Source organism: Macaca fascicularis, chromosome 3 (assembly GCF_037993035.2).
Source record: "Macaca fascicularis isolate 582-1 chromosome 3, T2T-MFA8v1.1".
Taxonomy (NCBI): Eukaryota; Metazoa; Chordata; class Mammalia; order Primates; family Cercopithecidae; genus Macaca; species Macaca fascicularis.
Window position 1 is genome coordinate 172,045,782 of NC_088377.1, and position 27,853 is coordinate 172,073,634.

The following is a 27,853-nucleotide window of genomic DNA, read 5'->3' on the forward strand; positions in this document are numbered from 1 at the left end:
GGTCCCAGACTGGGGGACTCAGGTGGAGGAGTGAGGCCCAGAGAAGGGCCCAGTGACACAGAGGACGTGGGCTGTGTGGGTGAGAGCAGAGAATCTGTTGTCACGGGGAGGGAAGGTGCAAAGGGGAATGGAGACAGCGTGGAAGGAGAGCAGTTTGAAGACATGGGCGCTAAGGAGGGAGGAGGCGGGAGGAGGTTGGGACTGACAGGAGCACCCAGGAGCAGAGGAGCTGGGTCTCAGGCAGGGCAGGAGAGTCAGGTTGAGACTGGGTGCGTTTGTACCAGTGGGACGGGGGGGATGAGGGTGGGCAGGTGGAGTAGGGACAGGAGTAAGCGCTGATGACAAAACTGCTGTGGTGACAGGAAGAGGGTAGGAAATTCACAGGCCCATGTTCCCCAGAGTGTTTTCACAAGAATGTGAAAGAAAGGATGCAAAGGGAACTGAGAAGGTTTTGGGGAGTCAGGGTTGTGGGGTGTTGGAAGGTACCCATAGCCTGGGCCACTGGGATGTGGACGCTGATAGCTGGGCAGGGCAGGTGGATTCAGTGTAGTATGTGTGATGCAGAGATGACTGCATCTGGCGGAGCAGTGGGTGCGGGGCCAGGTCAGGAAGGGAGGAGGCACCTGAGAACACGACTTAGGCCAGTGGGAGAATCACAGATTGTGCTGAGAGAACGCAGGAGGGTGCAGGTGGGACGGTACCGTGCTATGCAGTAGAGGAGGAAAGCAGGAGAAACGACCAACCTGGGCCCCAGGGGCTCACTGCTGGGACATGAGGGGATGAGGCTGCAACACATGGGAGAGGAGGACAGGGGAGAGGTGTTCCCTAAAGGGCAAGAAGAATGAGTCGGAGCAGGCAATGGAGCCCAGCAGCAACGAGAGGAGAGCTTGTTGAGAGCAGGAGAGATGCACTGCAGTAAAGGAGGCACGCCAGGCACCAAGAGGGAGGGAGCAGATGCAGAGAATCCAGGGACTTTACCCCAGATGGGGCAAAGTGTGTGACACAGTTCATGGATGACAAAGCACAGTGTGGGTAAGACAAGCAAGGAATGAAGGGCAGGTGGGAGGATGGCAATAGACAAGGAGGATTAGAAGATGCTGGCACCTTGGAAAAGCTGGGGACCACAGTGTCAATGAAGGGCACAGGAAATGATGGAAGGCCAGGTGGATTGACTTTGAGACAGGAAACAACTGTCTCCAGCACAGTAGAACCAAAAATGTAGGATGGTTAAGGGTGACTTAAGATAACAGATGGATCCAATGCAGCACACTGTGGATAAAAAGGATGGCAATGTTGGCAGCAAGGGCAGGGCAGGAAGGGAGCTGACATCAAGGAAATGACTGCAGAGTGCAGTCATTGACTTAGAAGTGGCAGAGGATGGAGTGGAAGCTGAAGATGAAGCTGAGGGTCTCTGGAAAATAACAGTAGGGGGATGTGCAGTACATCTTAACTAGAAAAACAGAAACTGCTGTCAAGTCCTCAAGGCATGATGTCAGACTCAAGATGGGTCCAGGGAGTTGATGGACATAAAAAAGGACAGAAGGTGCATGATAGGGGAGAATCTCATGAATTTGAGGGCCTCAACATTGGTAAAGGGGCTGAGTGAATAGAGGGGAGGCAGAATTCAGAGTCTCAAACTGGGATGTGGGCACATCTCAGGACACGGTGATGGTATGCCTGGTATTAAGACCAGACCACAGAGGCAGAATGAAGCAATAGCTCCGGCAGCCTTTAGGAGAAAGTGGGTTAAGGGCCAAAGTGACTGGTTAAACAAAGGAAGGTGGTCAGCACTGCACATTAATATGGCACCTGCGTAAAAACCACAGACAGGTAACCTTAGGGACTTCACAGTGGACTCAAGCAGACGGATCCCAGATTGTAGGTAGAAGTGTGTTTGCAAAGGCCAGAGGAGCTGTTAGGAAACAATGCGAAGGAGACAATTTGCAACAATCACTGCATCCACGTTTCTGCTGTTTAAGCATGGCTGAAAGGATGGAGGTATAGCTTGTAATGCAAAATATACGCAGAGGTTCATAGTGAAGCTGAGGAGGAAGGCCTTCAAAAGTTAAGTGGGAGATGTTTAGGTCAGTAGCAAATGGGCCCAGCGGGACAGAGTATGCCGAGTTTGGAGAGGGTCAGGGTGTTGGGTGCTGGGATGAGGGCTTCATGTTTGGAAGACTCAAGGTAGAGAGTAAGAGAGGAAGAAAGGTAGAACAGGATGGAGGGCAGGACTTGTGTAAGAAGAAGTCTTAAACTGTAAACATGGGTGTAGTGAAGGTAGTGTGGCCAAGAGGAAATGGTGGATCCAGATGGGCTCGATGGGTAGCACACGGGCAGGCACGATGGCAGGGGTGCATCAGCTCACTGGGGCCATATCCGAGGTAAATGGAAATAATGGAGGTGAGGAAATGAGGAAGAGAAGGAAGTGGCGGGACTGGCTGTGGAGTTTTGTGGGAACCTTCTTGATGGAATAGAAAGAGGAGGAGAAAAGGCTGGAGTGGAAGAGGGTAAGGAAAAGGCAGACTAAGGGAAGGCACTGGCCTGAATCAGTGGAAGACCTGGAGGAGCAACAGAAAATAGTTCTTGAAGAGAAGAGAAGGTGGGATAGAGAGAGGATGGAAAAGTTTGAGCGGTGAGGAGAGCAGGTCAAAGTAGTGAAAACATCTGTATGGAGAAGAGATGACCGAGTCAGATGAAGCGACAGGCCCTGGGTGATTGAGAGAAATATGGGCCACAGACAGGCAGGTACCTCCCCTTGGCCAAGGAAGCAAAGAGAAGAAATGTGTCACAAGGGGAAAGGCTGCAAGAAAGAATGTGGATGTGGGACGATGAGGCAGCACAACAGGGGAGTCACCTACAGAAGACAGGATGGAGGGGCCCCCAGGGAAGGATGGAGGGCAGAGAGCGTGTGGAAGGGAGCTGGGCAGGACAGCCACAGGCAGGACAGCCACAGGCAGGACAGCCACAGGCAGGACAGCCACAGGTGGAGTGAGGTGAAGGGGCAGGTCCCAGAGTAGGAACAAAGGAATCTGGAGTGCTCAGAGCAGCCTGCAAGGTTCGGCATGGGGAACGGAAAGCGTAAAAGGGTTGGACAGCAATAGACAGGAAGGAATGGCTGTTCTTAAAGCCTTGAACTTTGTTGCAAAGGTGTGAATCTTGGGCCAGGCTCTTTACTACGGATCCGGCGGGGAAGGGTGGGTGGTGGGGATGGGGTTCGGGGTGGGGTTTGGGTCTGGGGTGGGGATGGGGTTTGGGTGGGGGTTGGGTGGGGGTTGGCTGGGTTGGGAATGGTGGGAGTGGGGCAGGGCATGGGGAGAGGGAATCGGGGGGGGGTGGGGGGTGGGGGGTGGGGGGTGGGGGGTGGGGGGTGGGCTATGTTGAGCCAAGCTGCCAGCATTGAGAACACCACTGTATTTAACTGATAGATTATATATGTTTAGGGTTGAGGGTGATGAATTCAGGCTAGGGAAGACCCTGAATCCAGGGAAAAATGAAAAGAGAGTAGCCTCAGGTAAGGTGCAAGGTCAAGGTAAGGGGCTGGATTCTTACAAACAAAAAGGATTACGTGGATCAAAAGGGAAGTCTCTTGGAGGGTGGCACCTTACCACAGATCTAAAATAAAAGTGGTGATTAAGGAAAAGGGACAATAGTCAATACTCAGAAGAACAGGTGGAGGCCAAAGGTAAGGACAGAGTACCTGAGAGTCCTATCAGGTGGCACGGAGGGGCACGAAGGGTGGGGTGGGAGGCACTGAAACAACTCTCACATGGCGTGGGCTTCTACCTATGTTGTATTTCAGAGAGAAAGGAAGGAAGGGAATGGGGCAGTTCCACGTGGAGAGTGCCAGGCCTATTTGAGAGGGGCAGAGGAGGAAATGCTGAGATCTTTGATTAAGAAGTTAAAGGGAAGCACTAGAATGCTCCAGGCCTGAAACTGTAGACACTGAAGTACAGGGAACCAAGGTGGCTGCAGGGAGTCGAGGTGGCCAGGGAGTCACAGTGGCCGTCCACATCAGTGATTCTTATCTGGGGTGGGGGGTGGGTTTCACCCGAGGGAGGGCTGGGGGCATGGACCCCCAGGCAGGCCTATCCAATCATCTGAGGGGTGAGCAGTGTTCAGCTCAGAAAAAGTAAGGGGGGTAAAAAAGCAATCTCTAAAAGGAACACAGACAATAGCAAAGAGGAAACCGAGCCCAAAAGATGCTTCTGATAGGCCGCCTTGGGGTCCTGCATCCTCGGGTGAGAATCACTGGTGGACGCGGGAGGATGGAGAGCCGGCAGACATGTGGACTGCGAGGGGAAGACGCATGTGCAGCAGGGCTGATGGAGGCATCAGGGTCAAGACGGTCAGGTGTGGGAACACAGTTCCCGACAGACCAGGACAAGGATGACAGCGAGCAAATGGATGTAGCCGAAAAGGCACGGGGACCATGGTGGTGGAGCTGGGGTTTCCAACGCCTCGGTCCCAGACTCGAGGACTCAGGTGGAGGAGTGAGGCCCAGAGAAGGGCCCAGTGACTCAGAGGACGTGGGCTGTGCGGGTGAGAGCAGAGAGCAGGGGATCTGTTGTCACGGGGAGAGAAGGTGCAAAGGGGAATGGAGATAGCGTGGAAGGAGAGCGTCTTGAAGACATGGGTGCTAAGGAGGGAGGAGGTGGGAGGAGGGTGGAACTGACAGGAGCACCCAGGAGGAGCGGAGGAGCTGGGTCTCAGGCAGGGCAGGAGAGTCAGGTTGAGACTGGGTGTGTTTGTGTGCATGTGGGGAGGAGAGTAGGGGGAGATAAGAGTGAGTACTGACGACAGAACTGCTGTGGTGACAGGAAGAAGTTAGGGGATTCAGAGGCAGAGGCTCCCCAGAGTGTTTTCACATGGTGTGAGAGAAAGGGGTGTGAAAAGAATCGGGAAGGCTTCTTGAGTCAGGGTTGTGGGGTGCTGGAAAAGTCCCATAGCCTGGGCCACTGGGACGTGAGCATGGACAGCAGAGCAGGTGAATTTGGTGCAATATGTGGGATGCAGAGATGACTGCATCTGGCAGAGCAGTGGGTGAAGGGCCAGGTCAAGAAGGGAGGATGCACCTGAGAACACGAATTAGGCCAGTGGGAGAATCACAGGTGGTGCTGAGAGAACGCAGGAGGGTGCAGGTGGGACAGTGCCGTGCTATGCAGTAGAGGAGGAAAGCAGGAGAAACGACCAACCTGGGCCTAGGAGCTGGGAGCTGGGAGAGCAGAGGTGAGTTTGCAGCACGTGGAAAAGCAGGACAGAGGAGAGTTGTTTCCCAATGGGCAGGAAGAATGAGTTGGAGCAGCTTATGGAGCCGACCAACTTAGAGAGGTGAGCTTGTTGAGAGGATCAGGGAATGTGTTCCAGCAAAGGAGGATTTGTATCAAAATCCTTGGTTTTGCTGTTCAGGAGTGGCAGAAATGAATGGAGGTATAGCTTGTGAAGCAAAATATTCACAAGGAGAAAGAAGCCTGAAGCTCCAAGGTGTAGGGGTTGGGGCACAAGGGTTGGGGTGGGGGGCCCTATGCCAAGGACCAATAAGGAGGAAGAGACACGGGGAATCCAGGAACTTTACAAAGTCTATGAAGAAGCCCATGGTACAGGTAAGACAAGCAAGGAATGAGGGAGAGGTGGGAGGAGAACAAAGTGGAAGGAGGGTGCAGTGGTTTTGGCACTTCAGAAATGTTGCAACAATGTATCAGTGAGGGAGAAGGTGAGAGGAAGGAAGGTCGGGGGGATGCCATTTAGAGAGGAAACCAGTGTCTCCCTAGTGGCCGAACGGAGAAGGCAGAATGATCCGAGCTCAAATCAGACAGCAGACGAATGAATACAGCATGTTAGGGACAAAGAAGCTGGCAGTGGCAGTAGCAGTGAGGGCAGGTCAGGCTGGGAGCAGACCTTAAGGAAAAGCCTCTTGAGTACATTGACTGACCCTGAGGTGGTAGGGAACATGGACTAGATGCTGAAGACCAATCAGAGGCTTTCAGAAAGGCAACAGTGTAAGAAAAGGCAGTGGATGGCTGGTGAAAGGGTTCACACTTTATCCAGTCTGGAGTCAGAAGGCACTATGTGGGTTGTGAGATGGGTCAGTGATGTTGATGGAAAAAGAAAGGGACAGGAGGGGCATAAGAGGAGAAATAACCTCATGTATTTGTAGGAGGGTGGGGCAGAGCTGAGCTGCCAGAGGAGCCAACATGGAAAACAGGAAGATGGAACACAGAATTCCCAAAATGGGGGCTGGGCCAGACCTCACAGTGCAAATTGTTGAAATAAGCAGTATTAAAGCCAGACAGTAAGAGCAGAGCAGATTGGAGAAGCAAGAGCCTGGGCATTTTTGCAAATTGAGGCCCTTAGGAGAAAATGGGGGAAAGGGCCAAAGTAACTAGGGATACAGCGAGGGCATCAGGAATCACTGCACATGAAGACAGCACCTCCACAGAAACCACTTGTAGGGAACTCAGGAACTTGGTAATGGACTCATGTGGTTTGAGTCCAGTATGTATGTGGGCAGAAAGATGCTTACGAATGGCAGAGGAGGGACTGCTAAGCAATGTACAGAAGACAATTTGCAGTGATCACTAAATCCTTGGTTTTGCTATCCAAGAGGGGGAGAAAGATATGGAGGTGCAGCTTGTGAAGCAAAATATCCACAGATGTCATGAGGCTCCAATGGGGGTGGGGGGCACAGGCTTCATACCTAGAGGAGCATCATAGGATTAGTGGGAAAAGTAGGTCGGTAGCAAATGGGGATGCAGCAATACAGAGTAAATCCAGTGGTAGTCAGGGTGGCGGAGATGGGTAGAGGCAAGGGTAATTCTTTCTTGGGAGGCAAGAGTGGAGGAAAGGTATAACAGGACGGAGGCCAGAACCTGTGTAAGAAGGAGGTCTTACATTTGAAACACAGGTGTAGTGAAGGTAGTGTGGCCAAGAGGGAAAGAGGAAACGGTGGATCTGGACAGCTGCAATAGCAAGCAATATGGGCAGGGGTGCATGGGCTCACTGGGGCCCTATCCAAGGTAAATGGAAATAATGGAGATGAAGAAAGGAGGAAGAGGAGGAAGTGGCGGGACTGGCTGTAGGGTTTTGTGGAACTCACTTCATGGAACAGAAAGAGAAAAGAGGAAACAAGGCTGGAGTGGAAGAGGGGAAGGAAAAGGCAGCCTAAGGGAAGGCGCCGGCCTGAATCAGTGGAAGATCTGGAGGAGCCACAGAAAACAGTTCTTGAAGAGAAGGTGGGATAGAGAGAGGATGGAAAAGTTTGAGCGGTGAGGAGAGCAGGTCAAAGTAGTGAGCACATCCATATGGAGAAGAGATGACTGAGTCCGATGAAGTGACAGGCCCTGGGTGGTTGAGAGAAATATGGGCCAGAGAGAGGCAAATGTCTTCCTTTGGCCAAGGAAGAAAAGAGAAGAAATATGTCACAACGGGAAAGGCTTCGGGAAAGGCTTCAAGAATGTGGAAGTGGGACGATGAGGCAGCGCAACAGGGGAGTCACCTACAGAAGACAGGGTGGAGGGGCCCCCAGGGAAGGATGGAGGGCAGACAGCCATGGTGGAAGGGAGCTGGGCAGACAGCCACAGGCAAGACAGCCACACGCAGGACAGCCACAGGTGGAGTGAGGTGAAGGGGCAGGTCCCAGAGTAGGAACAAAGGAATCTGGAGTGCTCAGAGCAGCCTGCAAGGTTCGGCATGGGGAAGGGAAAGTGTAAGGGGGGTGGACAGCAATGGGCAGGAAGGAATGGCTGCTCTTAAAGCATTGAACTTTGTTGCAAAGGTGTGAATCTTGGGCCAGGCTCTTTACTACGGATCCGGCGGGGAAGGGTGGGCTGGGTGGAGGGGATGGGGTTTGGGGTGGGATTTGGGGTGGGGTTTGGGTAGGGGATCAATGGGTGGGGCAGGGTTAGGGGCAGTGGGACTGGGATTAGGGGAGGGGTTGGGGTGGGGTGAAGTGAGCCAAGCTGTAGGCATTGAGAACACCATGTTATTCATCTGAGCCGGTGGACAATTACATGTTGAGTGTTGAGGTTGATGAATACAGGCTAGAGAAGACATCTGAGTCCAGCAAAAGAAGAAAAAACAGAGTAGCTCAGGAAGGGTAAAAGGTTAAGGTAAAGGGCTGGTTTCTGGGAAACAAACAGAACGATGACCATCAAAATGGGAAGTCTCTATGGGAGCACCTTGTCAGTGATCTGAAAAGATGAGGGATGATAAAGGAAAAATGTCAGTAGTAAGGGCCTACAAAAATTAGATTGAGGCCAAAGGTATTAACTGAGTGCCTGGGAGTCAAATTAGATGGGTTAGGGCATAAAGGGTGGGGTGTGGAGGTGTCAGAAGCACAACTCTGTCATGCAGACTGAGCTTTTGGGCATGGTGTGTGTTAAGGGGTAAATGGGGAAGACAATGAGGTGATTCCAAGTGGAGAGTGCCAGGACTGTTGGGCAGGGGGAGGGAAATGCTGGTCTTATGAGTAGGAAGTGTAGCTGGAACTACCAAAATACTAAATGCTAGAAATGGGAAAGTAAAGGCCAGGGAGTCAAGGTGGCCGTCCACATCAGTGATTCTTATCTGGGGTGGGGGGTGGGTTTCACCTGAGGGAGGGCTGGGGGCATGGACCCCCAGGCAGGCCTATCCAATCATCTGAGGGGTGAGCAGTGTTCAGCTCAGAAAAAGTAAGAGGGAAAAAAAAAGCAATCTCTAAAAGGAACACAGGTAACAGCAAAAGAAGAAACCCAGCCCCAAAGATGCTTCTGATAGGCCGCCTTGGGGTCCTGCATCCTCGGGTGAGAATCACTGGTGGACGCGGGAGGATGGAGAGCCGGCAGACATGTGGAGTGCGAGGGGAAGACGCATGTGCGGCGGGGCTGATGGAGGCATCAGGGTCAAGACTGTCAGGTGTGGGAACACAGTTCCCGACAGACCAGGACAAGGATGACAGCGAGCAAATGGATGTAGCTGAAAACGCACCGGGACCGTGGTGGTGGAGCTGGGGTTTCCAACGCCTCGGTCCCAGACTGGAGGACTCAGGTGGAGGAGTGAGGCCCAGAGAAGGGCCCAGTGACACAGAGGACGTGGGCTGTGTGGGTGAGAGCAGAGAGCAGGGGATCTGTTGTCACAAGGAGGGAAGGTGCAAAGGGGAATGGAGACAGCGTGGAAGGAGAGCGTCTTGAAGACATGGGCGCTAAGGAGGGAGGAGGGGGGAGGAGGGTGGGACTGACAGGAGCACCCAGGAGGAGCGGAGGAGCCGGGTCTCAGGCAGGACAGGAGAGTCAGGTTGAAACTGGGTGTGTTTGTACCAGGGGGATGAGGATGGGCAGAGAGTGAGACATGAATGAGTGACAAAGACAAAACTGCTGTGGTGACAGGAAGAAGGTAGGAGATTCAGAGGCAGAGGCTCCCCAGAGTGTTTTTACACAATGTAAAAGAAAGAACGTGAAAGGAATCAGGAAGGCTTAGGGGAGTCAGGGTTGTGGGGTCCTGGAAAGGACTCAGAGCCTGGGCCACTGGGACGTGAGCATGGACAGCAGAGCAGGTGGATTCAGTACAGGACGTGTGACACAGAGAGGACTGCGTCTGGTGGAGCAGTGTGTGTGGGGCCAGGTCAAGAAGGGAGGATGCACCTGAGAACACGAATTAGGCCAGTGGCAGAATCACAGGCGGTGCTGAGAGAACGCAGGAGGGTGCAGGTGGGACAGTGCCGTGCTATGCAGTAGAGGAGGAAAGCAGGAGATACGATCAGCCTGGGCCCAGGAGCTGGGAGCTGCGAGAGCAGAGGGTGAGTTTGCAGCATATGGGAGAGCAGGACAGAGGAGAGGTGTTCCCCAATGGGCAAGAAGAATGAGTTGGAGCAGGTTATGGAGCCCAGCAGCTTAGAGAGGTGAGCTTGTTGGGAGGATCAGGGCATGTGTTGCAGCAAGGGAGGCATGCCAAGAGCATGCAGGACTGGATGTTGAAGAGGAGGTGGAGCATGTCTGGAAGATGAAAGTGGGAGGCAACAGTGGTGTAGGAATTAAATGTGAACCTTGTGTGGAAAAAGTGAGACAATGGAGTGGGGCAGCCATTTGAGGTGGTGTGATGTGAGTGGGGTCAGGGAAGCTGATGGGAAAAGAGAGATTTGTGGTGCATGAGGGGAAAGAATATCATGAACTTGTGGGGAGCTTAGTGTCCATACAGGGTCTGATGCAGAAAAGGGGAAGGAGGAAATCAGAGTTCCCCAAATGGGGCTTTATCAGATCTCAGAGAAGTTGGTATCATGCCTCTTATCAAGGCCAACCCGTAGGATTAGGGTAGGGAGGCAAAATCCCAGGCTTTTCAGAAGTGGATCCTTAGGAAATGACAGTAGAGGGAAAGTGCCTAAGTCGCTCAGGGTAAATGGAGGAAAGGGGGCATCACTGCACATTCAGACAGCACCTGCATGGAACCTACTGGCAGGTAAACCTTGGGGGCTGGGGGTTTGGGGATGGACTCATGAGTCTAGTATGTGGGCAGAAAGGTGCTTGCAAGTGTTAGAGGGAACTAATGGACAGGAGACAATTTCCAGTGACCACTGAGTCTGAGCTTCTGTTGTCAAGGGAGCCTGAGAAGATAGAGCTGTAGCTTGCAACTGAAAATATGCACTCACCACACTTTACTACAGAGGTGCAGTGAAGTAGGAAGGGGAGCCTTCAAACACAGGTAGCATCTTAGATTTAGTGGGAGATTAGGTTAATAGTAAATGGGCACAGTGGGAGGGAATATGCCCAGAGGTTGGATAGGGTGCTGATACGGGGGCTTCATTTTTGGAGACTTTTTCTAGAGGGCAGAGAGGAGGAAACGCAGAACAGGATGGATGGCAGGACTTGTATAAGAAGAAGGTCTTAAATTCTAAACAAGGGTATAGTAAAGGTAGTGTGGCCAAGAGGCAAAGAAAAAATGGTGGATCCAGATGGCTTCAATGAGTACTGCAAGATCAGGCGTGATGGGCAGGGGTGCATGGGCTCACTGGGGCCCTATCCAAGGTAAATGGAAATAATGGAGATGAAGAAAGGAGGAAGAGGAGGAAGTGGCGGGACTGGCTGTAGGGTTTTGTGGAACTCACTTCATGAAACAGAAAGAGAAAAGAGGAAACAAGGCTGGAGTGGAAGAGGGGAAGGAAAAGGCAGCCTAAGGGGAGGTGCTGGCCTGAATCAGTGGAAGATCTGGAGGAGCCACAGAAAACAGTTCTTGAAGAGAAGATGGGATAGAGAGAGGATGGAAGAGTTTGAGTGGTGAAAGCAGGTCAAAGTAGTGAGCACATCCCTATGGAGAAGAGATGACTGAGTCTGATGAAGTGACAGGTCCTCGGTGATTGAGAGAAATATAGGCCACAGAGAGGCAGATGTCTTCCTTTGGCCAAGGAAGCAGAGAAGAAATATGTCACAAGGGGAAAGGCTGCAAGAAAGAATGTGGAAGTGGGACAATGAGGCAGTGCAACAGGGGAGTCACCTACAGAAGACAGACAGGGTGGAGGGCCCCCAGGGAAGGATGGAGGGCAGAAAGTATGGTGGAAGGGAACCGGGCAGGACAGTCACAGGCAGGACAGCCATAGGCAGGACAGCCACAGGTGAAGCAAGGTGAAAGGGGAGGTCCCAGAGTAGGAACAAAGGAATTTGGAGTGCTCAGAGCAGCCTTCAAGGTTCAGCTTGGGGAATGGAAAGCGTAAAAGGGGTGGACAGCAACAGGCAGGAAGGAATGGCTGCTCTTAAAGCATTGAACTTTGTTGCAAAAGTGTGAATCCTGGGCCAGGCTCTTTGCTATGGATGCAGTGGGGAAGGGTGGGTTGGGTGCAGGGCATGGGGTTTGGGATGGCATTTGGGTTTGGATTGACTGGGTTGGAAAGGAGGGAAGGATTGGGAGCAGTGGGGTGTGAGTGGGAGAGGAGGTAGGGAACCAGATGGGGAGAATCGAGCCAAGTTGTGGGTTGGAGGAAACTCTTATTTAACTGAGCTGGTGGGTTACATATCTAATGTTGCGGGTGATGAATATAGGCTGGGGAAGACGTCTAAATCCACCAAAAGAAGTAAATGAAAGTGGTTTCTTGTAGGTTGAAAGGTCAAGGTAAATGGCTGGTTTTTAGGGAACAACTTAGAACTTGGGAAACAAAGGGGGAAGTTTCTGTAGGCCTATCTTGTAAGGGATCTGAAAAAAGGAGTGGGGATTAAGGAAAACTGACAATAGTAAGCACCCATAAGAAACAGGTTGAGGCCGAAGATACTGACACAGTCCCTAAGAGTTCTATCAGGTGGGAGGACAAGAAGTATGGGGTGGGGAAGCATTAAAAGAACAAGTTTCCAATACAGACTGGTGTTTGGGGTCAGAGGTGTGTTAAAGGGCAAATAGGGAAGGAATGACGTGGTTCCAGGCAGACAGTTCCAGGCCTAATGAGGGTGGGGAGGCAAAAGATGAGATGTGTTGAGTGGGAAGTTAAACGGCAAGCATTAGAATGGTCTAGGTGTGAAATGAGAGAGTGATGCCAGGAAGTCACAGTGGCCGTCCACATCAGTGATTCTTATCTGGGGTGGGGGGTGTGTTCCACCCGAGGGAAGGCTGGGGGCATGAACCCCCAGGCAGGCCTATCCAATCATCTGAGGGGTGAGCAGTGTTCAGCTCAGAAAAAGTAAGAGGGAAAAAAAAAGCAATCTCTAAAAGGAACACAGACAACAGCAAAAGAGGAAACCGAGCCCCAACGATGCTTCTGATAGGCCGCCTTGGGGTCCTGCATCCTCGGGTGAGAATCACTGGTGGACGCGGGAGGATGGAGAGCCGGCAGACATGTGGAATGCGAGGGGAAGACACACGTGCAGCAGGGCTGATGGAGGCATCAGGGTCAAGACTGTCAGGTGTGGGAACACAGCTCCCAACAGACCAGGACAAGGATGACAGCGAGCAAATGGATGTAGCCGAAAAGGCACCGGGACCGTGGTGCTGGAGCTGGGGTTTCCAACGCCTCGGTCCCAGACTAGAGGACTCAGGTGGAGGAGTGAGGCCCAGAGAAGGGCCCAGTGACACAGAGGACGTGGGCTGTGTGGGTGAGAGCAGAGAGCAGGGGATCTGTTGTCACAAGGAGGGAAGGTGCAAAGGGGAATGGAGACAGCGTGGAAGGAGAGCATCTTGAAGACATGGGCGCTAAGGAGGGAGGAGGGGGGAGGAGGGTGGGACAGGAGAGTCAGGTTGAAACTGGGTGTGTTTGTACCAGGGGGATGAGGATGGGCAGAGAGTGAGACATGAATGAGTGACAAAGACAAAACTGCTGTGGTGACAGGAAGAAGGTAGGAGATTCAGAGGCAGAGGCTCCCCAGAGTGTTTTTACACAATGTAAAAGAAAGAACGTGAAAGGAATCAGGAAGGCTTAGGGGAGTCAGGGTTGTGGGGCCCTGGAAAGGACTCAGAGCCTGGGTCACTGGGACGTGAGCATGGACAGCAGAGCAGGTGGATTCAGTACAGGACGTGTGACACAGAGAGGACTGCGTCTGGTGGAGCAGTGTGTGTGGGGCCAGGTCAAGAAGGGAGGACACACCTGAGAACACGAATTAGGCCAGTGGCAGAATCACAGGTGGTGCTGAGAGAACGCAGGAGGGTGCAGGTGGGACAGTGCCGTGCTATGCAGTAGAGGAGGAAAGCAGGAGATACGATCAGCCTGGGCCCAGGAGCTGGGAGCTGCGAGAGCAGAGGGTGAGTTTGCAGCATATGGGAGAGCAGGACAGAGGAGAGGTGTTCCCCAATGGGCAAGAAGAATGAGTTGGAGCAGGTTATGGAGCCCAGCAGCTTAGAGAGGTGAGCTTGACGAGAGGATCAGGGCATGTGTTGCAGCAAGGGAGGCATGCCAAGAGCAAGAGTGTGGGTGTGAACGTACAGAATCCTTCTTTTTGCCCAAAAGGGGCAAAGTGTTTGACACAGGTCATGGAGGAGAAAGCATGGTGTGGGTAAGCCAAGGGAGGAATGAAGGAGAGGTGTGATGAGGGGACATAACCTTATTAATTTTTGCCGGGCTTAGTATCAGTAAAAGGGCTGACATGGAATAGGGGAAGTTGGAATGCAGAGTTCCCAAAGTGGGGGCACTGACAAATCTCAGGGACAAGTCAGTGGTATGTTCAGTATCATGGCTGAGTGTAAGAAAATTTTAGGGAATAGAAGTTAAATCCTAGACGACAAGAAAGTGGGGTGACAACGCTTCACCTGTCATGGTAACTACTTCATTGAATGGGAAAACAGACAAAGAAGAAACTTTGTAGAGGGTGACAGTAAAGCAACCCCAACCGATATGGAAGGCAGTGATGGCAATCACTAAGTCAGGATTTTGAAAGCAAACCATTAACAATGTAAAATTTGCAAGTGTGGGGGTTGGACATAGGTTACTATGTGTTTAATGTGGTCTCCAACAAAATCAGCAGAGCCAAAATGAGAAGGAAGTATTACTCTGTTTAACAATATTGAAATTAAGGGGACAGTATACAGTTTAAATCACTTTGAGATTTAGGAATGTCAGAGTTGGTACGGTGGGTTTTGTTGCCCCTTAATCCAAAGTATGGAATAATGGCAAAGAGGAAAAGTACATAGAAAGAACTTGTTATTAGAGAATTTGGTGGCTGCCTTAAAGCTCCTTGAGTGAAACACGTGATGAATGCTGGAGTCAGGAGAATAAACGGTCCCATGTAGAGATAGGTTTATGAAGTGGAGTCTGAAGGATGAGCTTCATCAGCAATCCTCAGAAGTCAGTTCTACTAGCCAAGGATGCAGGTATGTTGGACACCAAGAGAACAGGAAGGAAATGTTTTGAACACTGGAGGTGGGTCACGGAGGAAGCTTATACATATTCACATTGTGAATCGAAATTTAAAGGACAGATGAACAAAGACTGGGCAGTACCAATAGAGCAGGGTTTTGTTTTGTTTTTCCCCTAAGGCAAAAGGCAGAAATGAGTGGGTATACCATGATTAAATTGCATTCTGTAGAGATAAGATCATTTAAGTAAGGTCAGCAATAAAAATTAGAGACATTGAGGATGATGGGGTAGAAAAGGGATACCAAATAGGATAGGAAGATGGCTTGAAAGGAAATTAGGGCAATTTCAGTGAGTTTGAGGAATGTACAAAAGAAATGAGTTGGTAAATAAGGAGATCTCAGACTGAGAATCCTGGCAGGTCTTTCAATGGGTTAGACTGTAGGAATATTGATTTTAAAGCCAGGCTGAAACAAATTCTAGTGATAAAGGAAGGGGAAAGGGTGGCTGAATCATAATGTTCTACCAATCCTGCTTTTTTTTTTAGTATTTGAGTTAAAATTCAGATTAAATGCTTGGCTTAGAAGAATGCAGTTTCACTGAGCCTCATTAATATGGATCCCAGTGGGTGAGTGGAAGTGTTAAAAGTAAAAAACTCTGAGGCAAATCTTACTTAACTGAAGTTGTGTTTTTAGTACAGAATGCCAAGTTAATATGGTTAATACTGAACAGAAAATAATGGAAGGGCGACTACAGATTCAGAGAAGACCTCGAAATCCATCGGATTGTAGAGTAGCTTAAGATGGCACTTTAAGGAAGTGTAGGCAGAAAGTCGAGAAATTAAAATAATTATGAATCATTATATGGCAGGCAATATTTCCAACGAAAATCAGAGAAAATAAACTCACATACATGTACTGTTACAGCTGATCTTAGAATTAAAGACTGTTTTAAAATAAGTTATTAATATTTGTTGAAATGTTCCAGATAATAAGAAATATGATACAATAAAACCTGATAAAAGCAATATAAAGATTAGAATGGTTCTGAATAGGCAGTGGAATAAAAAGTTAAGTTGGTAGTGGCATTAAAAAGGTCCAAAATGGGGAACAATTGGTAGAATGTTGTGTATATAATATATATTGTTACAGGTGCAATAAATATTCAGGGGAAACAGAGCTGCTGAAAGAGAATGAATGCTTAGAAGGAATGCTGCCTTAAAGGCTTTTCTAAAACTTTTTAGGTAAAGGACAAGGTCTTGGAGGAAGAAAGATAATAAGTAGGACTAATTATTAGCATGTCCCTAGTCTTTCAAGAAATTGCCCAACCTTTGCAAGAAGGTGTTATGGTAATATATTGATGTTGGGTTACAGCAAATGTTTTCAGATAGGGTAGATTTGTATACATTTATAAAGTAAGGGGAGTAGAAAAGATTAAAGATCGATCAAAGAAAGGATAACTGATGGAACAACTTTCTGGAAGAGATTAGAGGATACGTGTCTTTTGAACTCTAGAAGACTTCATTTTTAGAGAAGATAAAGGAAGAAAGTGGATAATTCTAGAATCAAACACTAAAAGGTTCTATGTGTCTGGTACCATGTGAAGCAATTTACCTATTATTTCATTTCATTTTATCTTATAACAGTTCTAAGAGATCAAATAATTTGTCCAAGATCACACAGTCAGTATGTAGCAGGGCCAGAATTCAAATCCTCATCTGTCTATCAAACCCATATTTCTTTCTATTATGCTATACTGTTTTCAAGTTGAAGGAAACAACCAAGAATTTCTGTTTTTTCACTGTGATTATAAGGAAAAACATTATTTTTCTGAAATGAGACATATTGATGTTTAAGACCTTGAGGTGATAGGTAAAATTTGGAATATCTGTGATGGGAAAATGCAAAAAGGAAGGAATGGGTAGAAGATACCTATTACCATCTATGCCCTGGTATTTTACTTCTTTCATTGCATAGCATAGACTTTAGATTGGCCATGGATTAAAAATTTGAGAATTCTGATAAAAACTAAATAGAAAGGAGTTTGTTTTTAAGTAGGTATATGATGGGTCAAATATAAACTTACTACTAACGAAACTTTAAACAATTCCCTAAATGCCAAACTTTTATAAACAAAAATCAAACCATCAAGCAAAAGAGTCCATAGCCAGCAGACCAAATGTTGAAATCTCTGGGCTAATCTGTAAGATCTATGTTTTAAAAATCCTTAGTGAACAGGGGCAAGAAAACCTCTCCTCTTTTTCTCTCTTGGTGGAAATGTTTTCTGTTGTTGTTGTTGGTTTTTTCCTATGCTATATGTAATTTCTATATTGCTGTTTTGTGTATTTTGGTATTATAAAATTGTACTTCTTAGATTCTGTTAAGAATACTTCCTGGGGTGTGAGCCACCTGAGTTATTAGTTAGCAAAATGAACCTGGGGAAGTGGGAAGAGCTAGTATTCTCAATTGGCAAGGGACTGATTCTTCAATGGGTTCAGCATTTCACTTCCCTCTGAAAGTAAGTGGCAAAGTAATAGCATCCCTTAAAAAACAGGATGTTGGTGAGAGGTAGAATAGTGAGAGGTAGAATAGCGGGAGGAATTCTGAAACATGGAAAGATGGCTACTGGAAAAGAACTGACGAAGTGCAGAATCTCTCCAGACAATGGTAGAAGCCACAGGACTACATTAAGATTGGGCCCAAATACTAGTTTAGAAAAGGGTAAATAAAACTAGGTTTACTTAAGAGTAGAGCCAGCTTAATTACTGGCTCGTGGACATATTTCAGACAAATCTAACTGGAGAGAAAAACAGACCAGGAGAGAAAAACAGACCAGGAGAGAAAGCGAAGTTATAAGGAAATGGAACTAGAGAAACCTCACAAAGGGATAAAGGAGGTAATTAAAGGTTAAAGCCAGATAATCTTGAGCTCAAAGGAGAAATACTGGAGGCCAGATAGGAAAGTGCCTTCCTACTCAGGGGGTTATGGATCCAGGGTGGCTAGAGGATAGAAGTAGAGTTCCACCCAGGGCCAGAGGGAACAACCTGGGATTCAGACACAGCAGTGGTGCCAACTTGAATCTACCTCGTGCTAGAGTCTGAGCAGCCTGGTCTATCACCTAACACAGATAAGACTGGACAGAGGCTCCCAGGAACCAACATCTAAGAAGGGAGTTTGGAGAGGGGCTAAAAGAAAGCAGGTTAAGCCCCAAATGTAACTGAATGATGACCAGGGATAACTATTTACTAGTGCTTTTATGATTTCTTGTAACTCTGTAACTTCCCCAGTATTTGTTAATTTTTTAACTTCTGTTTTTCCTGTACTTATGAGCAGTAAAAGTTATTCAAAACATAAATGTGATGTGTGTGCTTATTTCTGTGAAAATTGGGTAACAGTTATGAATATTGTGCAATGAATATGAGAAGAAATCAAGGAGGAAAATGGCGGTGGGGGGAATCAAGTAGAACAAATACTTGACATTCACAAGAGATAGGTCATGAGACCTTCCCAAGTCTCCAAATAAGGAAATACTACTACTGACACTACCTGGCTGCCTTTTAGGGGCTGTTTTTCCCCCTGCAAAGACTGCATATGGGTCAAGCTGGGAATTAAAAGCCCTTCTTAATGTGGACACACATGGTTGGCTAAGCCACTCACTAGGCTGAGACATGCTCTCAGACACCAGCCTTATGCTACAGGACCTTCAAAAATGATATATTTTAAAATGTCAACCATCTACTACATAACCAAGTTCAATCTAACTAGATAGAAACTTTGAGGACAAGTGGGTCAAGATTCTTCATAGGAGACATCAGGTATATGAACTGTCACAAGTGGTCACATTATTCCAACAGAAAGCTTGAGTTCCTTTTTGTGCTATACACACTCAGTTTCTCTTTTAAGATTAAGTGTTTAGCAAATTTTACTCAGAGATTTAGTTTTAAAATTATTTCTGCAGCAGTAACCAATTTTATAAATATATATATTCACACACACACACAAACACATACACACACACACTCATTATCATTACATTAAATTCTAGAAAAGCATCACATTCTTAAACTGAGCATTGGAAGAGTTGAAGCGCTCTCAAGGTAATGCATTGTGAATCACGTAAGTATCTCCTCCCTTCTAAGGGTTAGTACCTGCTGTAGGGTCATCATCAGGCAAACGAACAAGAGTGTAACATATTCCTGGTTGGTTATAAGGAAGGCTGGGGGCTGGGATACAACACAGCACTTCATAGGAATCTGATGGCTCCATCTGCACTGTCACTTTTTCCAGCAGCTGGTCATTGAGAGTGTTGGTGCAGTCAAACTGAAAAGTCAGTAAATGGAAAAGTTGTGAAGGATAACAAGTTATCCTTCCCACTCATAACCCACTACTCAGCTCTGGAACCCACTATACCTTCTACCTCTAAAGAGCAGGGTAGGTCTCCTCCTAAGATTCTTCTTTTGGCAACAGGGAGAGCCTTATTGTTGAGGTCTTTTGTTTATATTATTCACCAGTTTTTTCTCTTTCCTGAGACTGCTGTACCAAACAAGATGGCAGAAGTCTGATCGCTGTCAAATCTAAGTTCTTAGAATTAGCCCACTTAATCTACCCTGATGTTAAATGATAATTTTAAAAAGTTGGTTATACTTTATGTTGTCCAACTTCTTCACACATTTCAGTTTTATGTCCTTTAGATTTGAACCATCAAAAGTTGCCCATCACATGAAGGGATCTCTATAGCTCTGGTGTTAAGCAAGAAAACCAGAAATTCTGCCAAATTAATTATCTATAAAAGAAACTAGAATTATAGGTAAAGGATATTTGTCTCAAAGCATACCAGTTTATACTAAATCCCTACAGGAGTTAAGGGCATTCTCTTACCTGGAACACAATGTGATTGGTAAACATGTGCTTGATACATCGAACAAAATATTCTGTCTCTGCTTCTGTAAGTTGAACAGGCTCAGAAGACTTGAACAAGGGTCCTATATTCAGAAACTCAGGAATGGCAGCCAATTGTTCTATCAAGAAAAAAGAACACAGGCTATGAAGAAGACAGGGAAAGGCTTTACTCTGGATGCTTAAAAAATGCTTTAGTTGGCCGGGCGCGGTGGCTCACGCCTGTAATCCCAGCACTTTGGGAGGCCAAGGCGTGCGGATCACGAGGTCAGGAGATTGAGACTATCCTGGCTAACATGGTGAAACCCCGTCTCTACTAAAAATACAAAAAAATTAGCTGGGCGTGGTGGAGGGCGCCTGTAATCCCAGCTACTCAGGAGGCTGAGGCAGGAGAACGGCGTGAACCTGGGAGGCAGAGCTTGTAGTGAGCCGAGATCGCGCCACTGCACTCCAGCCTGGGCGACAGAGTGAGACTCTGTCTCAAAAAAAAAAAAAACACAAAAACTTTAGTTTCCATAGCCTTACTAATGGTTGAACATTCAACTAATATGTCCCCAAGTTTTAGTGAAATAATCTTTTAAGTAAGTGAGCTTATATAATAATGAAAGCAAAAGAAAAAAAAAAAGAAACTAAATACTTATTTTACAATGAGTTCCCTGTTAACCAACGAGATACAGAAAAGAAAAACATTCCCAGTTAGCAATTACAAACTGGAAAGTTCCTGGACTCCGGGTAGCCTCAGCAACTATACCCTATGGTGTTCAGCCACATGAAGATTTCCTATATTGAGAACTGATCAAATTGAGTAAGACTGGTGGACTTTATTATATTTACAATGCCAAGGGGCGAGATTATTACGTCTAACCATCAAATCATCATACCTTGGAAAATGTCTTGCCTGGAAGGAGCCAGCTTCTCTGGCTTAGTAGCCACAAATGTGATTTCTATAAAGACAGATATGAGCAAGTAAGTGAACTTCTCCCCGTACTATCAAGCTAGCAATGCAGACAGAAAGAGAAAAGAGCAGACATTTCTAGCAGATATATAATGAGCTATTACTAAATCATACTTACAGGTTATCTGTCACTTCTGATGGGGGGACACTCAAATTAAAATGTATGTAGTGAACATATGTTGTGGAATCATAAAGTAAGCCCTAAAAATATAGAATTTGCTTTAAATGGACTGGGATGTACAAAAATTACTCAGAAAAGGAAAAACAATTTATTTAAAAAATCTTCTCATGATCAAAATAGGAAAAATTACTTATATCAACAGAAAAACTGAAAATGTTGAAAATAAGCATAAAATTGTTTCTTCCCAGTTTTGTGTTCTAACCACTAAACATTTATGTCTTCTGTTTTTGTTTTAAGTTTTAAAGTTAGATATTCTTTGGGAATATTTTTTATGATTGTGTCCCATAAATTCTTTTAAGATGAACCTCCAATAACAAAATCAATTAACTTAGAGATTATCAACTTCGGAAAATAAAAATAGGAGGCAACAGCACTATTAACTGCTCTGAGTGAGACGCACAGTGGCAACTGACTTCAGATACTGTAAGACTTTGCATTAAAAAAAAAACCTTTATCTTGGAGCATATTTCATATTACTGCTTTTATGTAAAAACCAGGAGTTTTTAAAAACTCTAATAAAAATAGGTCTTAAATCTAAAAGATTTAGAAGGGGTGACAATCGGCCGAGCACAGTGGCTCCCCGCCTGTAATCCAAGCACTGTGGGAGGCTGAGGCAGGTGGATCACCTGAGGTCAGGAGTACAAGACCAGCCTAGCCAACATGGTGAAATCCAGTCTCTACTAAAACTAGAAAAATTAGCCAGGCGTAGTAGGGCATGCCTGTAATCCTAGCTACTCGGAAGACTGAGGAAGGAGAATTGCTTGAACCTGGGAGGTGGAGGTTGCAGTGAGCCAAGATCGTGTCACTGCACACCAGCCCGTGTGACGGGAGCGAGACTCCATCTCCAAAAAAAAAAAAAAAAAAAAAAAAAAAAAAAAGAGTGATAATTAAATGCGTATTAGAGAAAGTAAGATAGTATTTTTTGGTTTTGCAAAACTACTTATACACAGAAAAACGAATAGAGTTAACCTGCTTTCTGTTCGAAGACAGGAGCCATAGCAAGAGGAATTGATTTCATGTCAAACGGTTTTTCTGAAGGCTCCAACGTGTACTGGTGTAAGGCTTTTTCCATCCCTGGTACGGAGACCGTCAAACCTGTGAAACACAGAGAAATCTCAGCATTATAACCTCTTGCCAATCCCCAAATCCAAATAGGCCCAGGTTTGTAATATTTATCAAAGCTTTCTGAAGGAAGAGAAAAATATAACCAAAAGCTTTATAACCTAAATATAAAAATAAAGGATATTCTTGAAATTACCTTATAAACTTATAAACTGACTTATTTCATTCAAGGAAACATGGGAGCATAGCATACACATTTTCAACAAAATGTATGTACCTCCCGGAAAAGAAAGCAACTTAGCTATATGGGAACAACAATAGCATAAGAAAACAGGAAAAAGGTAAACCCATCCAAGAAGGAGTTCAAGGAGAACCAGGAATAAGTGAGCAACGTTCTTAAAAAATGTAAGGGCCCAATCTATATTCTTATAGATTGTTGCACAGGAATTACCATTACCAAATTAGAAACTGTCCGATAGACACAGGTTTCTCTAGAAACGGAAATGCATTCAAAGACAAAAACCAAGCATTTGCCTAGTGAAGTTAGTTCATATGCAAATCATGAAATATGCTTCCTAGACACCATTCAAGGAACAAAAGTGGACATCCTTGGCTTTCACTGACCATTAAAGATATATGTGGCATTTAGTGCCATCTGCCTCTGCTGCAGCACATTCAGATAGAAGGTAGCTCTGTCTCGTACCTCATCATCAGTATCCATCATGCACCTGTCCAGGAGAAACAGAATAGTCATGTCACAGTACCCCAAAGACTTCCAATAGCTCTACTACCAAATCTAAAGGACACAGCTCAGGTCGTCATCTGATACTATCTTTAAAAAAGTGCTCAACAATAGCCAACAGTAGCTCCTAAAGTCTCCACAAATCTTGGGTACTGTTCTGAATTACTAAAGAAATACTGTTATTGTGAATCACAAGCACTACAGAAGTAGGCATTAAAATAACGAGGAGCACAAGAACATGAAATAGCAGTCTGGAGTCTTTTCTTCCATCTGTAACCACATGACCCTGTTGAAGACTTAGACTTTTTTGTAATTAGGAAATGGGAGTATTATACTTTCCAAGGATACTAAAAAGATAAATTCAAAATCCAGCCATTGTTATTGCTCAAATGACAATTTATGTAAACTAGCTAACCTTTGGCTTGTAATTTATCTGCTTCAATTATAAGATGCAATCACAGTTTGCTAAAGCAAGTCTTTTCCTCATCAGAGAGTCATGAAGACAATGAAAAACTATTATTTTCAACTCTGCATAGTGAATTACCTAATAGCTTTTTTAAGTAAGCCTGTTGTACAAATTGAGGCATATGTATTTAAGTCACTTTCTCAAAATCAAGTGAGAGAAAGCCAAAGTCTAACGTGACACGTACCTAGCACATAAAACCCTATGGAGAACTAATGTTTTAGGGAATGGGGCTGGGAAGAGAAGCTCTATAAATACGAGTGAGGAGTGATGGAAACATGTAGGCTATTGCGTAAACCAAGGCTAGAGGCTTTGATGAAGTGATCAGTCAATAGCACATCAAATTGATTGAGAGGTATACACAATTACTAAAAAGAGAAAGGAACTGCCATTTGCCCCTGACTTGCTCCAATAGCTCTACTCTTAGGCCTTAGAGTACATCTGCTCTATGGTACAATGAGGATTTCACTATTTAACCATATAGAATTCTTATTTTTTTTAAAAAGAGACATTATTTAACTTACCTCTGTAAGAGTACAAGGATGCTTGGGAGAAGACTCTCATTCTGAGCCCCAAATTTAGCCAAAGCACTCACAGCAGCTATAATGAAGCATACAATTATGCTACATAAATATTGGTTTCTCAGAGTTAACCAATAACCATTTGAAAAAAAATTAGAAAAGTGTTCCCATGTTTAGTGGAGATAAACCCTCTTGTTTTATTGTTTCTTGATCTTATTTCTTTGATACTGTTAAGCAGAAATAGAATTCTGCAAGCCCAAGAGAGCTCTGAATAGGAAAATCTTCCAAGAATTGAGGAAAAAGATTCATATAGATTTTCTGTAGGAGCTGTATCTCCACCCCACCACAACCCCTTATATATCACACTGATGTGATTAAGCTTTAATCTCAAACAACCAGCCCCAAGCACAAAAAGAAGTTCTATTATTAAAATTCCTCTCATTCAACAAAGATTCATTGTTCACCAAACTTTTGTCAGGAATTGTGCTAGGTACTGGGGCAGATAAAAGACATGTCCCTGATCTCAAGGAGCTATACTCTAGTGGGAAAGATAGGTATGTAGAGAGAGAATTATGGCACATCATAGTAAGTCCATGGAAGAAATATATCCAGGATGCTATGTGAATACACAGAAAGGAACTAAATCAGAATTGGTGGTGGAAAACTAAGACAAGGAGCTAACACATATTACTTGAGCTAAAATCTGAAGAACAAGTACTGTTAGCCAGAGGAAAAAGGCAGGATAAGAGTAGGATTAGAGGCAGGGAAAATAACAAGTTCAAATGGCCACTGCCCAGAGAAGAAAGTGTGGTATATTACTGGACAGGTGGGGAAGGCTGAGCATAGGACCCATGTTGGAGAGCAAGAAGAGACAAGGGAGAGACTGGAAATAAAACAAAATTAGGGTATGGTTTAATCTCATTATTAAAGGATATTAAATATGAGATAAATATGTATATTTGAAAGTCCCCCCCTTTTTTTTAGCAGGGTGTAAAGAATAGGCTGGATATATGTGAGTCTAGAAGCAGTCAGATAGTTAGGCATCTGAAATGATGACAGCCTCAATCAGCACCATGAAAACAGAAGAGAGAACGAAGAAATATTAAAGAGACACAATTGAAAGCACTTTGCTACAGAACAGATAGGGGCTGTAAGGCAGCAGAACAAGATTCTATCTTGATAACTGAGTGGATGATGAATGTGAGGTTAGTTTGAATTTCAGGCTGAATTTGAAGTGCTTTAAGTTATTTGGACAAACAAGTTCAGGAAAGAGACATGACTGGAATGTCATAGCCTATCAGTAGAGCTCTGAAAATGATCACCAAGAAGAATGTAGATGTTGAGAAGTCAAAACCCTAGAGAGAACTAATATTTCAAGGAAGGGGGCTGGGAAGAAGAGCTCTATAAATAAGAGTGAGGAGTGATGGAAACATGTAGGCTATTGTGGAAACCAAGGCTACAGGGTTTCACCAAGTGTTCAGTCAATAGCACATCAAGTGGACTGAGTGTAAACAAAGATAAGAACATTAAAGTATCTAACTTGATTTTACAACTAGTTTATAAGTAATTTTCAGTAAAATTACTTCAGAGGTTTTTTAAAGGAGAGCTACATCACACTGAGTTAAAGAGAAAAACGGATAATGAATTCATGCAGGCAGCTAATAATGGCTACTTCCAGTTTATCTACGAGGGGAAGGAAAGTATAGAGTCAGTAGCTAGTGAAAGGCTTATAGAGAGTTTACATCTTTAATGGGAGAGATTTGGATCTATTCATATGCTAAGGGGAAGAAAGATTAGGGAGGAAAAGTCACTTAAAAATATACATATAGAAACACATAAACAAATTCTACAAACATTCATAATTATGACTATAACTGAAAAAAACGGATGAGCCATCACAGTATTCCTATCATACTGAAAGTGAAGGGTTATTTGTCTCTAATCTAAGGCAAAAATGAGGATGGAAATTGAGTACATAGAAAGATATCTGGGCCCTAAGCATGCTCTAAAAATCCCACAATCTAACAGATCCTGCAACTTCATTTTTCAATTTCATTATTACTCTCCTAAGTATTTCAAAAGATCAGCATCATCAATATCAGTGTCCCAATGACTCACCAGCTCTGACAGCCTCATTCTCCAGGACAACCCTATTAAAAATAAAGCGGATATATTTGGAGGGGACAGGCGTTCTAGGGCCCTCTTTGCCCAACAAGTGTAGAATCTTAGTAGCCAGAACAGTGTGTTCACAGTCCTCAATGAATTCACAAAGGTGGGCTAGGCCTGCTTCTTTACTCTCAGGGTTCTCTTCCACAATGCTGATTATGCAGTCCACAATGGCCCGCTTGTACTCAAAGCCTCCCTGGCAAAAAAGAAGATAAAACTGCCATTCATTCTAGGGACACGTTTTGGAGAAATGCTTACACTCCAAGGTTCATGCTTATAAAATTCAGATTTCATTTCCCACCTTTTTGAAACAAAAAAGTGGTTTTTCTCCAAGTGGGGAAAGTAAAGCAATGGCATGTTTATTAATAAGACAGTAACCAGACTTAGTGTACTACTTGAGAGGCATACTGAGATGATAAAGAAATCTCCTTAAAACACTATGGTATTTCATGGCAATCCTAAGAATTTAAGAGAGCAACTTCCTACGATTAAAAAGTAGTCTACCTACATCATCTCGGAGCATGTTGGAGAGGAAAGTCATCATGACACTGTGCTTTCGAGGGTATTTCTGACAGAGAGCACTAATTGCCTGTACAACCACCACCTGTAGAAAAACAAAAAGAATATTCACTTTTATGACTGTACAACCACCACCTATCAAAAGCAAGCACAGAAAAGACATTCATCTTTATAACTTTGGCTACTAAACACACTTTCCTACTTACTTACTGCAAGCTAAGAAGACATTGTAGTTGCCTAAAATGACAATACTTGTTCTTCATGGAAGATAACCAAGGAGACCACAAAGGAAAATAAAAAGCAATGTAAAAATAAAGTTCATTCAAGAGATCCCTTCCCTTTGCCTTAGACAAATACTCACATCAAAGATTTTAAAGTGAACTATAAAGATAAAAAGCTTGAACAGACTGATTTCCATAGAAGAAATAGAGAAAGCTATCAAGGAACTACTTCACAAAATGCTTTCTACGGGAATTTTACCACAACTTGAAAGACCAGGCACGGTGGCTCACGCCCTGTAATCCCAGGACTTCGGGAGGCTAAGGTGGGTGGATCACCAAAGGTCAGAAGTTCGAGACCAGCCTGACCAATATGGTGAAATACTGTCTCTACTAAAAAAATACAAATATTAGCCGGGTGTGGTGGTGTGGGCCTGCAAGTCCCAGCTACCTGGGGAGGCTGAGACATAAGAATTGCTCGAACCTGGGAGGCGGAGGTTGCAGTGAGCTGAGATGCACCACTGCCCTCCAGCCTGGGTGACACAGAGAGACTCTGTCTCAAAAAATAAATAAAATAAAAATACAGACCTGTGTCAAGATGCATGAAGAATGTGAGATTTTACCCTACTTGTGGCTAACAAGTTAACCTGTCACAATTTCATGGATGCTGGTAGAAAACATGAGACTCCTGGCTCAGCGATGAAAGACAGTTAACTATTCACAGCAGTAGCAGTAGCCAGAGTATGAGCATTTTGGGGTGGGTTTCCTGAGCCCCAAAATTCCCAAAGTGCAATGCAAAGAGCCAGATAATACCTGGTCTTGCAGTAGGCTGCATTACCGGATAAGAACCCTAAAGATGGAATCTGAACATTTACAGTGGGGAGTAAGCATGCCTGTCCTTTTTTCTGAAGAAAAACATTATTATATTGGACCATAAACATGTTTGCTTTTTGCTCCAGAGGGCTTTTTGCTCCAAATACTATTAGTATTTTCTGGGGCTGCAAGGAAATCTTCCCTTTCCTTTAGAGGGAGACACGATCTCTATCTTCTAAGGCTGGAAGATGTCTTATATTATGGGAAGGGAACACAGCTGTGATAGCAGGAAACAGACGGCAGTTAGTGCCTAACTTGCAAGATGTGCAGAAAAGAGACGCATGAATAATTCAGAATTGTCTACCAATAATTGGATAACCCCAAATCCATATATACAGTTTCAGAGCAAAGAAAATCTCCATAATGTTTGTATGAAGCAATGATACTTAAGCCTAATAAAGATGGCATATATGTACAGAAAGAAAAATTACAGACTAAAATCATTTATAAATATTGATGTAAAAATTCTAAAAGTAATATATTAGTTAACAGATTCTAACACTACATTAAAGAAATAATGCACTGTG

General features: G+C 45.2%; 1 protein-coding gene and 1 long non-coding RNA gene across 5 annotated transcripts in view; one reads left to right on the top strand and one right to left on the bottom strand.

The window, feature by feature from the left end:
* COPG2 (COPI coat complex subunit gamma 2) overlaps nt 1–27,853 on the bottom strand; it is a 161,115-nt gene that overhangs the window by 21,437 nt on the left and 111,825 nt on the right. For all 4 annotated transcript variants that reach the window (XM_005550786.4, XM_005550785.4, XM_074035992.1 and 1 more), the window contains 8 exons: nt 26,225–26,320; nt 25,669–25,912; nt 23,554–23,629; nt 22,449–22,552; nt 21,732–21,857; nt 20,508–20,570; nt 19,609–19,748; nt 18,879–19,050 (listed from right to left, as the gene is read on the bottom strand). In XM_005550786.4, coding sequence (XP_005550843.2) covers nt 18,879–19,050; nt 19,609–19,748; nt 20,508–20,570; nt 21,732–21,857; nt 22,449–22,552; nt 23,554–23,629; nt 25,669–25,912; nt 26,225–26,320 — 1,021 coding nt within the window. The remainder of the gene's footprint in view (nt 1–18,878; nt 19,051–19,608; nt 19,749–20,507; nt 20,571–21,731; nt 21,858–22,448; nt 22,553–23,553; nt 23,630–25,668; nt 25,913–26,224; nt 26,321–27,853) is intronic.
* Nucleotides 2,744–3,108, top strand: LOC141409930 (uncharacterized). The gene is made up of 2 exons (XR_012432856.1): nt 2,744–2,923; nt 2,954–3,108. It is a non-coding gene; the product is annotated as an uncharacterized lncRNA (long non-coding RNA).